The sequence below is a fragment of the Stegodyphus dumicola genome, chromosome 4, assembly GCF_044657685.1.
Source record: "Stegodyphus dumicola isolate Sdum_Otavi_A_Nest chromosome 4, ASM4465768v1".
In the NCBI taxonomy this organism is placed as follows: domain Eukaryota; kingdom Metazoa; phylum Arthropoda; class Arachnida; order Araneae; family Eresidae; genus Stegodyphus; species Stegodyphus dumicola.
In genome coordinates, this window is record NC_140771.1 from 183,049,788 (window position 1) to 183,068,528 (window position 18,741).

The 18,741-nt window shown below is 34.1% G+C and overlaps 1 protein-coding gene across 1 annotated transcript; it reads left to right on the plus strand.

Moving 5' to 3' along the window:
* Window positions 1-5,614: 5,614 nt before the first annotated feature.
* LOC146997768 (uncharacterized) lies at window positions 5,615-17,773 on the plus strand. The gene is made up of 5 exons (XM_085815862.1): window positions 5,615-6,244; window positions 6,342-6,410; window positions 7,788-7,865; window positions 8,103-8,168; window positions 17,599-17,773. The coding sequence occupies exons 1-5, from the start codon at window positions 6,099-6,101 to the stop codon at window positions 17,600-17,602; spliced, it is 363 nt and encodes a 120-aa protein (XP_085671988.1). The 5' UTR covers window positions 5,615-6,098; the 3' UTR covers window positions 17,603-17,773.
* The last annotated feature ends 968 nt before the right edge of the window (window positions 17,774-18,741 follow it).

The following is an 18,741-nucleotide window of genomic DNA, read 5'->3' on the forward strand; positions in this document are numbered from 1 at the left end:
GGCAAGTTAAAAATAAAGAGAGTGCAAAAAAAGTCAAGATTAACTCCAAATACTATCAGAAAACATATTTTATCGCCAATTTTTCTGAATGAAATACCATCGCTTTACCCACAGTGCGATCAATCTGTTAGATTCCATCAGGACAATGCTAGCAGTCACACATCAAAATCCACTGTAAATTTCCTAAAAGAAATGGAACAAAAAACTGGTATCAAGGACATACCCTTCACTGATATCCCTACTAAATCTCACGATGTGTCACCTATGGATTTTTGTTCTTTCGGACTTTTAAAAACTGCATTATCCAAACGTTGTCCCAAAACCCTAACAGGACTCTGGAAAGCTGTTCGGGAGGAATGGAATAGAATACCTCTTCTGCCACTTCAAAAGGCATTATTATCCTGGAAATTGCGGTGTCGAAAGATAGTTCAGAATAAGGGATGTCAAATAGAACATTTAAAACACAATAATTTTAGGTAATTTAGTTTTGTGAATACAATATACATCGTCTAAAAAATGTGTGAACAGCCTCTGTAATACCAACAAAAACCAAGATTTAACTCAAAATTGACCAAAATCACACTACAGTTACTGACAACAAATCAGGAAATAGTACGACTCCTTAAACCAATCAATCCCACGCCGCTGCTGCCGTAGCCTCTCAAAACAACAACAAAAAAATATTTTTACTAAAAATACTACTAATAATTTTAAGAATAATGAAGTTAAAGCGGAAAGTTTTGACGAATTCAAAGATTTCATCATAAATTTACACGATATGTATCTACAAAGTATATGAGCAAAAGATTCTTCAAGCAGATTGAACATCGCCCTCGAGGCTGTAAGGCTTTTCATTAATCACGAACATGATTAATTACAACCGAAATAAATATACCAATAATTTAAAACAGATTTCTTACGCAAAATTTATGTTCTACAATTGCAACGGAATTTACCACCAACTACTAGAACACAGAGATTATATTTCTAATAATAATTTAGGTGTAGTTATGCTTAACGAAACGCATCTACGCTGTACACATAAACTAAAAATTCCTAATTACGATATTTATAGAGCTGACAGACTTCACAACCGAGGCGGTGGAACCGCAATTGCCATAAAAAGTTCTCTAAAAAGTTACGCATACCCTCTCCCTGCTTTTAATACCATAGAGGCTTGTGCTTGTATCTTACCCTGCAGCAACTGCAATTATTTAATAGTTTCTGTTTATAAACCTCCGCAATCACATCTCAATACCCAAGACCTGGATGCAATAGTTAACTTAGGATTACCCACACTAATAGCTAAAGACTTCAACTGCAAAAATACCATCTGGAACTCCAGAACTAATAACCCGGACGGCATTACTCTATATAATTACTGCCAATTTAAGGATATGAACATTCATGCACCTGATGATCCTATTTTTATCTCTTCAGCTTATGGCTGCAAAGACACACTGGATATTCTTATTACCGCCAATATTAACCAGCAACCATGTCTTTTCACCGATAATGTTTTATCCTCTGATCACTTTCCTGTACGTTTTACCCTTTACGGGTTAAGCTACGGACTGTAAATATCAAGATCAACTGGGAAGACTTCAGTTATATTATGTAAGAGAACACAGTTATTAACCGAAATCTAAACTCTCCCCAAGATATCGAAGATACAATTGACAAATTCACATATAGCATGCACGAAGCACTCAATAAATCTAAATCGGTCATTCATCCAGAAAATTTCACTCTCCCTGCGTACACCTTTAACAAGATTAAAGAAAAGAACAGGCTTCGAAAAATTTATCATAGAACTTTAGACCCCCATCGATAAACGAAATTTCAATCAAGCTTACAGAACAGTTAAAAAACTCATCAAAGAATATAAAGACGACAGCTGGAATAACTTCGTTAACAGTCTATCACATATCAATTACTCCGTATGGAAAATTGCTAAAGCTATTAGAAGAAATAAAGATGAAATAAAACCTATTAATTACAATAATAAAGTTCTAATTAATCCAAAAGATATTGCAAACGCTTTTGTCAAATCATATGAAAATCAATTCACTGTCAATCCTTTTGTTAACGCTAATGATTCGGTAGTCATTGATCACGTGACTCAGCAGTTAGAAAGTTTCAAGAATCAGATCAACCCACCTACCACACAGAGAGATTACACAATTAATTCGAAAATTAAAACCAAGAAAAGCTCCCGGTTATGACCAAATTACTAATAAAACCCTACAAAATTTTACCAAGAAAAGCCATCCTGCAACTATATTGCATCTTTAATGCTTGCCTGCGTATAGGATTTCTTCCTAAATAATGGCCCTGCTAAAAATGCCCCATAGAAACCAGTAAAACTTTTTATGGGTACTATGGGTTTCTATTGACTTTTACTGGTTTCTGTTGGTCTCTGTGGGTTTTTTTTTACTGGTTTCAAAATGACCCATAGAAACCAGTAAAACTTTCTACTGGTACCTATAGAATTTTTGATGGTCTCTACTGACTTTTACTGGTTTCTAGTGAGCTCTGTGGGTTTTTCTTACTGGTATCAATTGACACCCATACAACCAACATTTCAATGGCAGAACTTTGTACTGGTTTGTATAGGTTTATATTGACTTTTACTGGTTTTCTTACTGGTATCAATATAATAATAAATCTTCTGTTGGTTTATATGGGTTTATGCTATTTTTTTATCTGACGTTAATAGACTTCTTGTAAACAATAAAATTAACAGAATGAAAATATGATCTCTTTAAAACCATCAGAGTAACCTGGAAACGCAGGTGGTCGTTTTAGAGAGAGTTTTTACTAAATATGCTTATTTATTTGATTTAAAATTTTTTTTCGGAAACAATAACAGTAATCAACCAGGCGACCAAGCACACTTGCAGAATTTTCTTTGTGAATGGTCGCCTTACAATACCAAAGTATACTTATGTTTTCAGAAATACTGGTCTCTTTCAGAGGCGGTCGTCTTAGGGAGGTGGTTTTTGCTACGAGTTGGTTCTCTGAATACACACACATAAGCACTTACATTTCTGATATTACAAATAAACACCGGTATCAACTAGCATCTCTTTAACGCGAACAAGTTCATTCACAATCGCAAAACTTTTCTCCCTGTTAACGCTGACGCAAAGAATAGATTCTTTGGCTGACGTGAGGAAAAAAATTCCCCTCCCTCCCCCTCGCTCAGAAGTTTCCCAAACAAGTAATATGGCGCAGCTCTAGTTGTTGTTGTGCGATGGTGGTGTTATTTTCTTCGTGGTTGTAGTAATGCAATATATTATTTACTAGGATTTACTATATTACAAATTTTACTACATTTTACTGTTTAAAAATTAGGGCTTTTCATCCACAGAGAACCCGTTGGCGCTTCGGGAAAGAACCCGTTGGCGCCGTTGCATTTTTACTCGCCAAGCTTGCGGTTCATCGACGATGAGCCGAGCTGCAAACGTGATATTTTGTAAACGTGATTTTTAGTGCATGTAAATTCAAGTTAGCAGACAAAACAATATATTAAGCATATGGTAGTAAAAATTCACAGAGAATAAGCATGTAGATGTAAAACTGGTTAAACGTGATACACGAAAATAAATTTGTATTAAATTCAAGTTAGCACAGAAAAGAATATATAAAGTATAAGACAATATATAAGCATTTATAACGGAAATAAAAATTCATTTAAAATATATAAATTAGTATTAATGTACTGAAAATAACCGGTTAAACGTGACAAACGAAAAAAAAATTGTGTTAAATTCCAGTTAACACAGAAAACAATATATTCCTTACACCAGCAGTGGTTTGCTAATTTTGATGACCATGGTGATGCATCAAACTATTCTGTCATCTTAGATAATCAATAATATTTTTTATTTCAATTTAATCATCTATTTATGTCACACCTGCCATCCTCTGAAAGGTTATTGTTAGAAAAGCATTAACAATATAATCTTGTTAAAATTTTACGCCAGAAATTTGATTTATTTTCATAATCTCATAATTTTAGATGACAATAACCAATAATAAAAATAAAAGCATTACTTAATTATTTAAATTGCTGGTTCTTAGAGCTGTTAATAATTAAGAACACAACGTGAACAGCCCTGTTACAAATTACCCCTCCCCCCGTATTTTCTTCCTTTCATCTCGAACCGAGAACCGGCATCTATCTACGAAAATATTTCTATCTATTTGTTGTTAAAAAATTCAGAAAAAATAATAATAAATAAGAGAGAATAATATAAATCTGCAAATGCGAACAACGACAGTGATCATTCAACAAAATGAGCGCAAGAGGAATGGTTGCAAACTTCGAACAAGCGAATAGGATAAATCCGCTGGGTTACCAGGTTTGAACTATTATTACTATAGTTGGCGATGTTTACATTTACCGGGTTCTCTGCGGAAGTGCTTCCAAAATTAGTAATAAATAATAAAATACCAGCACTGACTATGAATATAAACTAAAGCCATGCACGTGTAATCGTGTCTAATGTTTGAGAGAACGTTCCTGATAACTGACTAGTTGTGAAATGGAGTTTCTGTGCGTGAAATTGATTTTCCATCCTTACTATTAACCTGAAAAACAATGTGCTTAAAGACTGAAAAGTGATAATTTCAGACTTGATAATTTGGTTCAGTGTGCAGATGCAGAAATATAGTTTTTGCATTCTACTGAAACTGTATTTTGGAAAATTTATTTTTTTGATTACAGTTTAGAAATACTTTTTTAAAGCTTGTTCTTGTAGATGCTTTATCATTTGAATATTATGTACTAATAAATTTGAGCATACCTTACTTAAAAATGATCTTGCATGGTTCAATTTTCAATTTTTCGACTAATGTGATGTGGCCGAGCAAAAAGAATGTTTTTTTACGTTTTAAAAAATGTACTAATTATATTTCGCGAACAAAAAAGGTAAGTTTTATAAAGGAAATAAGCATTGAAATATTTAATGTGTTTATTATTGAATGGGGTAGACAAGACATACAAGCTTAAGGAATCTTTTTTCCACTACTAAAATTATGTGAAAATTTAGATGATCATAGTAGCTTACATTGTTTTTTCTTTTTGGTCTATTTTTCTTTACATGTATGAGACTAGAACCACATTTTTACATTAAATATTTTGTGCTATTTTGTTAAAACACACATAATCATTTTTATGCATACTTTAATTTTCATTATTATTAGTTTGATGATGAAAATTTCAAATGTGTTTTTCATAAATTGCTTTTGAAATAGAAATAGATTTGTGAATAAGATTTATGTAATATTAAATGTACTAGTCTTGGGAGTATAAAAAGTGAATTATTTATTTGAAAAGAATTACATTATGTTGAAACCTGATATAGTGGTTATTTTCTTAAATGACCACCTCTGATAATGGCACATTTGTCAGGACAATAATTAAATAACAGGACTTAAAAAATCATTCATAGTTTTGTCAGGCTACAGGAAACTGGCATTATCTCGAAATGTGGAGTTGATTGTTTTAGGAACGTTTTGCTGTATAATCAATTGACTTCGGTGAAATAATTTTTACGTGGGTATGAATTTTGCAGAAGTAATTGAAAGTTTTTACGAGACAATTAAGGTGGTCTACTACAGCAGCATTACAATACTAAAAATTTTTTTACACGCAGAATCGCTAATTAAGAAACTATGTTGCGTGCAATTTGGCAGAAATATAAAGCAATAGGTCAGTTTTCGAATCACAATGTTAGAATCAGGTTTGAAATGAAATTTACTTAAATATTATATTTTAAAAAAATTAGTTTGAAATACGTAATTTTAATGTGTAGTTTGGAAAGCCATCAATAGATGGCGCTACGAGTTAAAATTTAACATTGTAATCTTATTTCTGCAAAAATTCACGAAGTAATTGATTTTGATATCAGTTATAAATCATATTTTTTTCTAAATAATATTTAGAAGCGTTTCATATATTCCTTTATACACAGTTTTCACTAAACATTGTCAGCTGTCAGCAGAATGACGTTTACGGCAACCCTATTGCATTGCTATTCCGCACTCGTTTTGTTTACATTTATTTGTACTGTGGTCAGTTTGCAAAAAATATGCGAAAATATCAAGGACGACCGAAAAAACATCCTGGTATTAATAAAAGATCCAGAATTCAGCGTAAACGTCGAGCTCAAGAAAAAAATATGAAATTAAATTCCCGAGATGTGGAAGATTCCGAACAAGCGGATGTTTTCGAAAGGTGAGAAATAATTTATTCTTTATATCGACTACCCCGTGTTTATGATTTCGTAGTAAGTTAATTCCGAAGTAAAATATGCGTATTTTTTTTATTGAAGGTCAGAAATTATTGATACAACTGCATCTGTGTCAAAGGAGAATCATTGCCCGGATGATTTTTTTACAAAGTAAGTTTTTTTTTTTTTTTTTTTTTTTTGTATGTGTGTGTATGAGGGGATGCTAATAATTGTTCAATTCTGTTATAAGAATTTATTCCTCCATTCACACTAAATTGTTGGGAAATATTGAAAGGGTAAATTCCAATTCACAAGGAATTGCTGAAATAATTGAATCTTTTCAAAAGTATGAGCATGTTCTTGCGATCTAAATTGAATTCACCATCATTACATGTATTATTGGAAATTTTATAGTCATATGTTTGCTACGAAATGCTTTGTCAGTTACCTATGGTATATTTTAACAGGTGTATGCACATTTATTCATGTGCTCGCTGTTCAACTTGCTTTTTTTTATTATGTCATTTACTTGGATGTTAAAACTTTCTTTTAGCGTTGGAACATTTTATGATCATTTATTAAAATTTATATATAAATATATATTATTGCTTGTTTATTTATGGTTCTGTGTATTTGTCATGTATGCATGTTGTGAAGTGTAGTTTTTGAAAAATATGTCACAAATGTTAAATTCCACCAAAAGCTGAATTGAATTGATATTGGGATGCAGGTAATTAGAAAATATCTGCTGTGTATTTTGAGCGTAAACCAAACTAGTGCCAAGAATGGGACCAATACGCTCAGGCTTGCTTAGCCTTTTTGCCATTGTCCAAATTGAATTATCTCCAGTATAAAGGGAGTGAATGCTTTCTCTGTATAACATTAAAATATCCGTCTGATCAAAAATCTACCAATAAGAAACTTTTCATATGTTATGTGACAGACTTTCTGCAAACAGAAGTCCTCAGCTCTGTTCTTGTACATGTTTTTTAATTGTGGTTCAGATGTGTACTTCTCAAAGGAATTCTTCTCATAGGAAGATTATCTGAACATTTAAAAACTATATTCTGCTTTTAGGGGCCTAATATTTTATGCCCCTAAAATTAATATTGAAATTTCTAAAATGTTGAAAAATATGTCATCTGGATTCTGTACAAAAAATATAATCCCCTTTTTCATTTCTGCATTTGCAATTCCTGCATTTTCTTTATTCCTACATTTTTTAATTGGAAGGAATTTCATTCGCAGAGCCCTCTAATTTATTCTTACAAATCATGTAGTAATGTACCATTTTAGATAGATATAAATAACACATTTTGTAATTTTTCTAAACTGTGGTTATACAGCATGATATAATAGCTACACAGGGTATGGCGAAACAGTATACAGCAATATCTGTCGCACTGTCTGAGATGGGTGGTAGTCATACATAGCTTAATGCTTAAATTTGTTATGTGTTATTTATTTATTCATGGTTTTTTTTTTTTTTTTTTTTTTTTTTTTTTTTTTTTTAATTATGTTATAGCAGTTTATTTCTTTCATTCTTAGGTCCGGAAGTGAAAAATTTGACTTTTCTACGCCAGAAGTTACAGCTAATGTTCCTAAGACAAACCAGGCTTTCCTGAGGTAAGTTGGTTTATTTTTAAAATAGATATTAGCTGTGCATGATATTACAGTTACTTAATTATGGTTAACGAATTATGTATTAATTTAGAAGTCAAGCAACCAAAATCAGCGTTATATTTTCAAATAGTGAATATTTCAAAATATGATGCTGATTTTTGTTGCTTGACTCTCAAATTAATACTTGGTCGGTGTGTTATTGTATCTTAATTAAACTAATTATGGTTTTTTTCTTCTCAGTTCTGATCTGGACATTTCAGTTATTGACTCTGACGTAGAAGGTAGAAATACAAGCTCTCTTTTGGGGTAAATATGTATTTCTCTATGCCAAAATTAAAATGTCATCATTTATGTTTTTCTTTTATGGTGTTACATTATGTTGTTTACATACTGATAGCTATTAAAACTGTTAAATATAATATTGTAGCTATCAAAAAGAGGGGGATGAATTTGATTTGTACCAAATTTGGACGTTTTGCATGAAAGAACTTGAAAATAAAAGATTTTTTTAAAAATATATTCATTGAAATCAGTGAAATTTTCAGTCGGGACACTGAAGCAAATGAAAATATTTTGGGGTTTGATTCTTTTGATGGGAGCCTCATCAATAAGCCTACTATCTTTTCATTGTTTTCATGATGTTTTATGTTCCCTTCATGAAAGAGATTTTTAATAATTTAAATTTTGTTAATAAAATATAACAAAATGAAATCTGTGATTATGTGGCTGTTATTTTTTCCATATATATTTATTTGAGGAAAACCACAAATTTTATTATTTTACAGAATTTTTAAGAAAAATATAAGGATAAAATTTTTTAAATAATTCTGATTACTACCTTTGCTTTCCTCTCATAATGTGCCTCAAATTAGAGCAATTAGACAACAAATTTAAGTCGTGATCTTTTTTTTCCAAGTTTTTTTTTTAGGCTTAGGAGTATAAATTGCTTATCCCCACAAGACAGTGCATCTTCTTAGTATGCCATCCTAAGGCTCCGTTCACATGATGGTATAAATGTCATAGACGCATAATCAAAATGTGGGAGTTCCATTCACACCTGCGAGAGAGGGTCTAAGCCATAGCCAATTAGAGAAGCTAAATTTGTGCATGCATGTATGTGTCTACAGCTTTCTCTCTCAATAGGTTTTATGTATATGCTCTGATTGGCCGACTCTTATATCAAGTCGGCACAAAGTTGAAAACTTCAAGCTTAATGCCCAAACTAGTTTTTGTGACATAGCAAGGTCTGACTACAAAGCGTTGTTAGTTGGGAATTATGACATTTATACAACGGCTTGAATGGAGCCTTAGAAAGCCATTTGGTAACTGAGTTATCCACCATGAAAGAGTTATTCTTGCCCCTCTGAATTCAGTGTTTACTGGAACACGAACATTTTATACTCAGGTGTAGAGGCCCTTCATGTGAAACCTCCGGCACACAAAGTAGTCACTAATATTGCACGAGCAAATGACACTGCGAGCATGGAAGCAGCAGTTGTGAAGATGACTCATCTTCTTGTAGTAATATACTGGTAATCCAGTGTATTATTATTGTTAATTTATTTGCTATCTGTTGCCTAAATTTCCTAAACCTAATTGCGAATGGGCTGCCTGCATGGGCGTTTTCATGGTTTTCCCCGTGTATATGAGCCATTTCCCTTAGAAAGTTCTCCATGAAAGCATTCCTCCTCTTAGGAAGATCAAGTGCTTTGCTGTCATCAAATAAGCCAAATTTAAACCTAATTTGTAATATTTATATATATTAATTATATATATGTATATATATTGTATATATATATATTTTAGCTTGGAGTCTGAGCCTCTTCAGGAGAACCTTAATGATGAATTTCTGTGTCCTGATTCACCTTTAATTATCGAAAGGGAAGATCGACGAAAGGCAAATCCATTACCATCTGGCAGAACAATTTGCAATATGTCTTTTGTAATAGTGCAGGCTAGGACATTAGAGCAACATTCCCTAAATTGTAAATTTGGAGGATCATTTATTTTTAACAAAGTGATTCGACGTGGTCTTGTCACTACATATAACTATGTATGTGATAAAATTTTATGTGGGGAAATGGCAACAATTTGTTCTGATATGGAGAAAAGTAGCCTAAATCAGCTTGCAGTATTAGGTGCGTTATCTACTGGCAGTGGATTTTCACAAGAGGAGGAAAAGTTTAGCATCATGGAAATTCCGTATATGAGCAACTCGACCTTTGCTTCTTGTGAGCGAACTACTGGCAAAATAATACAGGGATGTGCACAGGAAACTATGTGTGCTGCTATAGAAGAGGAGAAAAGGCAGGCAGAACTTCGCAATGATAAAGATAATGATGGTTATCACTGTATAACTGTCATTGTTGATGGAGGTTGGTGTAAAAGAAGCTATGTGCATGGTTACAATGCTTCAAGTGGCATATCTGTTATTATAGGCATGGTCACCCAGAAAATTTTGTTTGTTGGAATTTGCAACAAAGTGTGCCTTATATGCAGTGCTATTGAAGATGGCAAGATGCCAAATAAAGTGCACCTTTGTTGGCGAAATTGGAATGGGCCTTCTACAGGTATGGAAAGCAGTGCCATTGTGGAAGGTCTGAATTATCTCCAGTGTGTTCACAAAATACGTTGTACTCGACTTGTTGGAGATGGAGATGCTAACACAATGGCCAAAGTGAAAGAAAGCGTTTCATATGGAGGACGGGTGATCAAAGTAGAATGTGCTAACCATGCTGTTCGAAGATATCGCAGAGCTCTTGAGAAACTTCAGCAAAATACTGCGCGCTTCCCCGGGGCTAAAGGAATTGCTGCCCGTAAATTGCTGAAAATTAAAATGCCACTGTTAGTCAGAGGTGCTAGAGTAGCTATAAAAGCTCATGCTTTACCTAGCCATTATCAGCACACACAAGAAGCTATTGATGCATTAGTATCTGACTTGAGAAATGGGCCACATCATATATTTGGCAAGCATGATGCTTGCAGTGCTTTTTGTGCAAAGAAAGGTGCAGAGTTGGACAGCACATACAATGAAATTTTTTCCTCGGGTATGTTGCAAGCTATTGAAGCAGAAGTGGGAAGAGTACTGATATCGTGTAGCAGTACTCTTATTTGGAATGCTACAAATAATCCTGCTGAAAGCTTCATGAGTCAACTGTGTAAAACATCTGGTGGAAAAAGAGTTGATTTTTCCAAAGCTGGTGGCATGAACAGGCGTGCGAGTATTGCTGTCATGGCCTATCAAAATCCAGCACAGCAGTGGCAAAAAAATGCACAAAAAGCTGTAACAGGAAGTAGCCCCAGGACTCCAACTTTGAAATTCTTAGCTTCCAGAAATAAGCGCCATGTAAAACGTCTTGAGAGACGTAGACTTTTTGACACTGAGAAGAAAAAGAGAAATATGAGGAAAGCAGGACATATTCAGCAAGGTGGGGATATTTCTTATGGTGATTTTCCTGAGAAACCAGACCTATCAGATGAAGCATATGAATTGGCAGCTAAAAATTTTTTTATATCAATTGAAGTTCCAAAAAAAGATTCTCTTGAGGCCGTAACACATGGACAGTCATCATCTGAAAGATGGCGTCATGAAAGATCAAGAAGAATATCATCATCCTTTTTCAAAGATGTTGCTGATAGGCATCCAACAACACTCAGTGCTGCTTTAGTGAAACGTATCATATATAATGATAACGTTTCAACTAAAGCATTAAAGTATGGCTTGGCTAACGAAGCAGTAGCCTTAAATCAATACAAGGAAAAGCACATGGGAAAAAACATCAGACGTTGTGGCCTTTTTATTGATCCTAAATATCCCTTTCTTTGTACTTCGCCAGATGGATTGATAGACGAAGATGGATTACTTGAAATAAAATGTCCTTATACAGCCAGATTCTCAGCAGACTTGTCAGACTTTTTCAGCAAGCCTAATTCTGTTGGTCTTCGGATGGATGCTGATAATAATCTTTATTTACCGAAAAGCCACAAATATTATTTTTAAATTCAAGGGCAGTTAGCCATAACAGAGAGGAATTGGTGTGATTTATATATATGGTGCAGAGAAGATGCAATCACATTAAGAATACCCGAAGACAAAACTTTCTGGATCAGTTTAGTTCCAAAACTCGAAAAATTTTACGTGAATTGTATTCTTCCTGAGCTTGTTGATCCAAGAGCACCAAGAAAAATGTCTCTTAGAGAACCGAAGTATATTGTTGATGCTAGAGCACAGAATGAGAAACAAAAACAGGCCACTGCTTCTGTAAAACAAACACAAGAAAAAAGAGAAATTGAAATTTCAGAAGCAGATAAAATTATTTCATCTCCTAGAAAGAATGCAGGAGAGAAAAGAATCAGGAAACCAAAAATTATTTTTGATTTGTAATCAGTAACAAGCCAAGCCAGCACACCGTAACATTTTCTACGTCTGAATAAAAACTATGCCTGCAACAAAGCATTATGATTAAATCCATACCTAATTAGAATATTACCCCATTTCTCTAAAAAAAATATGTTCAAAAAGTCTCTGCTTTCAGTAATAGATACGTCTGATCAATTCTGCCATAATTCTGTAATCAATACTTGAAGCTAGAATCTCCTGTGCTGCACTGCCATTGCATCTCTTTTCTGAATGTTTCATCATCCACTTCTCATTCTAAATATTCCTGTGTGCTTTCATTTATAGCTGCTAACTTGTTGTGAACATTTTCTGCACCACATGTTATATTTTGCAGTGTAAATAATGCGTGCAATCATGTATTTTGGTTTTAATCATCAGTAACTTTGGTAAAACTACATTTATGCAAAGAAGACTTCCATAAAGTCACAGTTTCTGTGAAAAAGAAAATAAGTTTGATGACCTCTGTCATAATTCAATAAATAATTTTTTAAAATAGCATCACCTGTGCTGCACTAACATTGGAAAAAATTAAAGTCATCTCTTTTCTGAATGTTTCCTCATGCACTTCTGTTTCTAAGTATTCTTGTGTGCTTTGATCCATAGCTGATAACTTGTTGAGAATATTTTCTGCACAACATGTTACACCTCTGAACTTAAATACTTGCGGTAAAGAAGTATTTTGGTTTGAATCATGTGTAACTCCAATATAAGTCCATTTCTCCAAGGAAAACCTCCACAAAGTCACTGCTTCTGTAGAAAAATAAGCCTGATGAATTCTGACAATTCAGTAATCAATTTTTGAAGATTACATCTTCTGTGCTGCACTGCTATTGCAGCAAATTAAAGTCATCTCGTTTCCGAATCCACTTCTAAGTATTCTTGTGTGCTTTGATCCATAGCTGCTAACTTGTGAACATTTTCTGCGCCACATATTATACTTCGCTATGTAAACAATACCTGTAATGATGTTTTTCGGTTTCAATCATCAGTAACTTCTGAATAACCACATGTCTGTAAAGAAAACCTCCATAAAGTCACTGCCTCTGTAGAAAGCAAAACAAGTCTGATAAACTCTGCCATAATTCAGCAGTCATTTTTTGAAGATAATCTCCTGTGCTGCACTGCCACTAATTATTAAAGATAACATCGTTTCTTTTGCCCTACCGTTGCAGAAAATGAAAATCTTTTCTTTTCTGAATTTGTTCTAGTACTCATGTGGCCTGATATGCTTGTTCTCTAAACATTCCTGTATATTTTCTGTGCAGCTGCTAACTTTTTGTGAACATTTTCTCCACCATTCTGTATACACCTGCTTGTAAACAGTGATAGCCATTAAGTGATGTACATCTACATATACTTAATTTGAATACAAGAAATAAATATATGTCTGATGAACTCTGCCCTAATTCAGTAATCAATTTTTGAAGATAGCATCTCCTGTGCTGCAGTGCGATTGCTGAAAATTAAACTGATCTCGTTTCCGAATGTTTCCACGTCCACTTCTGCTTCTAAATATTCCTGTGTGCTTTCTCCATAGCTGCTAACATTTGAACATTTTCTGCACTACGTGTTATACTTCACAATGTAAAACAATGCCTGCAGTGAAGTATTTTGGTTTCATTCTTCTGTAATTCCAGTATAACTCCATTTCTCCAAGGAAGACCTCCACAAAGTCACTGCTTCTGCAGAAAAATGTGTCTGATAACTGTACCATAATTCAGTAATCAATGTTTGAAGAGAGCATCTCCAGTGCTGCACGCGATTGCTGAAAATTAAATTGATCTCATTTCCAAATGTTTTGTCATCCACTTCTGCTTCTAAATATTCCTGTGTGCTTTTCCCGTAGCTGCTAACTTGAACATTTTCTGCACCATGTTTTTCTCAGAGTAAACAGTGCCTACAATGAAGTATTTTGGTTTTATTCATCAGTAATTTAAGTATAACCACATTTCTGTAATGACCTCCACAAAGTCACTGTTTCTGTAAAAAAATGTATCTGATGAACTCTGCCTTATTTCAGTAATCAACTTTTGAAGATTACATATCCTGTGCTCATTCCCATTGCAGAAGATATCTCTTTCCGAATGTTTCCTCATCCAGTTATGCTTCCAAATATTCCTGTGTGCTTTCATTTATAGCTGCTAACTTGTTGTGAGCATTTTCTGCACCAAGTGTTATACTTTTCAATGTAAACATTGTCTGCAATGAAATATTTTGTTTTTATTCATCAGTAATTTCAGTATAACTCCAGTTCTCCAAGGAAAAGCTCCACAAAGAAAGATCTCCAATACAATTATTTACATTGTGTATTCTGATAGGCTTTAGAAATTTTTGAAAGTATTGGAAATTAATAACTTGGCATCGAAAGTGAAATTACAATTGTACTGAGTAAAAAGACACGTTTTATTTACAGGAATTCTATTAGACATTGGGTATTTCCTGTATGCTACAACATGTGCTTTATAAAGCAAAAAGATACGTTGGATTTACAGGAATTCTATTGGACATGAGGGACTTTCCTGTATGCTACAACATGTGCTTTATAAGGCAAGGACATTGCTTAAGAGGGTATAGATATCGTTTGCGGAGAGGACTCCGAGACAGTGAGTGTTAAGTTGCTAGTTCCCCTCGCTTTGTGTTTCGCCTGATACTGCTATAGTAGTTTGGTGCGCCAACTTCAGTTAGGAGCACTGTAGGAAGGCCTAGCATGCCATATGGTTTTATTGAATTTTTTACTGATTTCTGCATTATTAATGAGCAATTTTTTCCAGTTTATTGTTTCTGAGATCACAAACTTGGAATATATATTCGAAAGTAGTGGTTCCTCTCACTGCTGCTGAAGAATGTGACCTTGATTTCTTCAAACACCTTAAAATGCTTGCTCATAACGATTTCCTGCAGAAGCAAAAATGAGCATCCAGAGATGAAAGTTTCCAAACTCTTCAAAGCAAGCGGATAGCATTGAACAGCAACCTGGGGATGATGAAAGTCATAAAATCTGGTGACCCGACAGGCAAGAAAATTTAAATGATGATAGCTGCTATAAGCCGATCGGCGGAAGTTCAGATTCCGGCAATGAGCCAAGAAGAAATAAAACTATTTGTCACCAGCCAGAAAGAGTAAGGAAAGTGTCTGCTAACATGAGAATGAAGGTTTTTGATGCTGCAAAAAAGCTGATGGAAATAGAAATACCAGTACCCAGCCTGACATTCCCCCCCCGGGGGTTGACGTAGAGAACTCTGCGAAGCTACTGGCTAGGATCTGTATCTAGGCAGTCTCGGCCATGGGGGTATAAAATTTATGAACTTAGTGGTTCTGAAGGCTCTGGGAAAGGTCACTTATTGGCCGGCCTCGGAGTCTGGCACGTCCTAGCGCGGCATGGTACTAGTAGCCCGGGGGTTTTCCCCCAGGTTCGCTGGGTAATGTCCCGCTGCGACGGGCTCGCCCAAGCGACTGGTAGGACTTAAAGTCCTGTTAATTGTCAAAGGAGCAAAGTCAACAGGCATACAAAATCTAAAATAGCCGAGTTCCAAGCACCTCATGCTAGATTAAGTATTGTGCAAGTTGACCTGATTGGGCCATTACCACCATCTGCTGGTAGGACGTATTATCTGACATTTATTGACCATTTTTCCTGTTAGGGAGAAGTAGTTTCTTTACCAGATATCACAAGAGAAGTGGTTGTCAAAGCATTTTACAATCATTGGATTAGCAGATTTGTTGTGCCTAGTTCCATAATCTCAGATCAAGGAAGACAGTTTGAGTCGCAGCCTTTCAAGAGCCTTGCAAAAGTATGTGGTGCTAAAGTTTTACGTTCCACTCCATACCACCCACATTGCAGTGGGAAAATTGAGCAGTTTCTCAGAACTTAAAAAAATGCAATAAAGGCTCACAGCAACATCAGATGGACAGAAATCCTTCTAGGATTCAGAGTTGCAATATGTCCTGATACTAATCACTCTGTAGCTCAAATGGTATATTTTATGCAAATAAGATTACCATGTGAGTTTTTCGACTACCTACCACTAAAACTAAACCTGAACCATTTGTAACAAATTTACTGTCTTTTATGGATCAGCACCAGTTTATCAACTGCTAACAAACATAAAATATTTATGCATAAAGACTTGAGATCATGTTCTCATGTGTTTGTGAGAACTGATCGTGTGAAAAAGGCACTTGAATTTGCTTATTGAGGGACCATTTTTTTGTGGTGACAAAATATGATAAATATTTCCGAGTCTTAATTAAGGACAGACAAGTTAACATTTCATTGACAGACTGAAACCAGCTTATTTGTTACTTTCGAACAAATTACTAGAAACAGTGACTAAAAATAAAAAACCATTTCACATTTCATGTACCCAAAATTCTGATATTGTACCTAACGTCAAATCTATTATTCTAGATGGTATGAAAATCAGAAAATGTGTTGGATTTAAGGACTAATGTTTTGTATATTTTGCTATACTTCATCATCTTCTAAATATTAGTAAATATATATCTGCATTAGTGATAATCAGCTGTGAGCACATAGTGCACCATCTGCAACTCATTTGGGTATAAACTATGCTAGTGATTATAATGTCCTTGCTTTTTCCCATATGCCATATGTTGCATGAAATTTTGTTATATGAATCTAGCTTCCTGTGAGGAATTTCTGTGATCTTTCTAGTATGTATGGTCAAGAATTAGGCTTGTGATATACTGTCATGATTTTGCCCACATGTTCCCTGAATATACTACCATTTCCTTAGGAAGACTTCCAAGAAGAATACTGTTGTGAGTTCTAAGCCTAACTATGGTTTGGAACTGTTTATAATGAATTATTGGGATTCTGCACATGTAATGTGGATGCAATTCTATTTCCATTTAGAAGATTTTCTGCAAAGGCAATGCTTTAGCTGTGAGATAATTCTGTTTTGGAAATAAAACTGATATTTATTTACATTTGTGGTATTTATAAGGCAGTTTATCAATAGCAGGTAGCATCTTGCCTCTTTGCTTTGATCAGGGCCTGTGCAACCAGTGGTAGTCAAAATTTTATAATTTAGCAGAGGGCACTGAGCAGCAAAATTTAGAGGCAAAAAAATGTTCAGAACTTACGAAGACATCAGCCAGCAGAATTTAGGATATGCAGAGATTGCACTGAGTGGCAATAGTGCCATATGTTACATTTGCTATCTGCATTATTAATTTGTGAAACAATTTCAGCTGCTTGAAAATGCATTTTTCTGTTAGAAATTTGTATTTCTTGCAATTTCTTTTTTTTTTTGGGGGGGGTCGAGAATATGGTGTTAAAAATATTTTATCATTTTCTCTTTTTTTTCTTTTCAGGTGAAAATTTTGTGCATGATTTGGCTTTCATTGAGACGTCTCTGGGTCAGGAGTTACTAAGGAAGAGAAACTTACATGCAGGTTGAAGCATGCAGTGTCAAATGTATAAGGAATATAAAAGATGCTGTATATTAGTATAAGTTTGAATAACCATAATAAAAAAATTTCTTGAAAATTGTGTTTTTTCTGCGAGTTATTAAAATTGGAAATAATTAATTACAATATTTATGAAAATTTTCGAAAATAAAAATACAAGTAGTATTTAAAAAGTACTGCAAAACTCATTTTTAAGTCGAAAAATTATTCTCAGATGAAATTCTTTATGCAAAAGGATTCGATTATGCAAAAGGACTTTTTTAGTATTTGAAAGGTTCATTTGAACCCAACAACTGAAACTAACGTATCCCCAGTTTATTGATACCAACCATTTTGTTGGTATCAATGAACCCACTACTTTCTAAAAGCATTTCTGTCAATTACTAAGGGCTAATGAACAAGTGTTGAATTCTCAAGATGAATGTTGCCGAAACAGAAAAAAGTGTACTTCAGAACATTCTGCAGTAGCTCAAACAAAGTCACGGACCTCATCTATACTGTAGTCAGAGAGAAATTATTCCCCTTCCTTTTCTTTCAAAAGCTGAGTTTCCAAACGCACAACGGGAGGCCGTTGCTAAAAGCTGTGGAACCAGTTTTATACCAGTTTTATAATATGGTAAAAATTTGAAAAGCAATCAGAAGCCGTATCTCTAGGGTCTTCAAGTCACGATTTGTTTTTATTTGTTCGAATATGATATTTATATCTCTCTTCCTACAAGTATGTATCTTCGTACGTATAAAGTATCAAAAATAATAAAAGTAATTAATAAATTTTCTCTAGTTGCCCTGAAAACTACATCTGAATATAAAGATAAGAAAGACATCAGTAAATTGCTGTTGTTATTTGCTGATCATAATGGTAATCAACCGAACATGATCACATATACCGTCTTCAAAACTTTGATTTTTATCAAGCTTCATATAAATACTAGGTTTTTGTTAGTCACGTAATTTGACATCCTAAATTTAAGATGACAGATGAAATAATGACTAGTTCTGAATTAGCTCACTCAGGAAGTAAAATTTTCTCCTTCCCGTCAATATAGC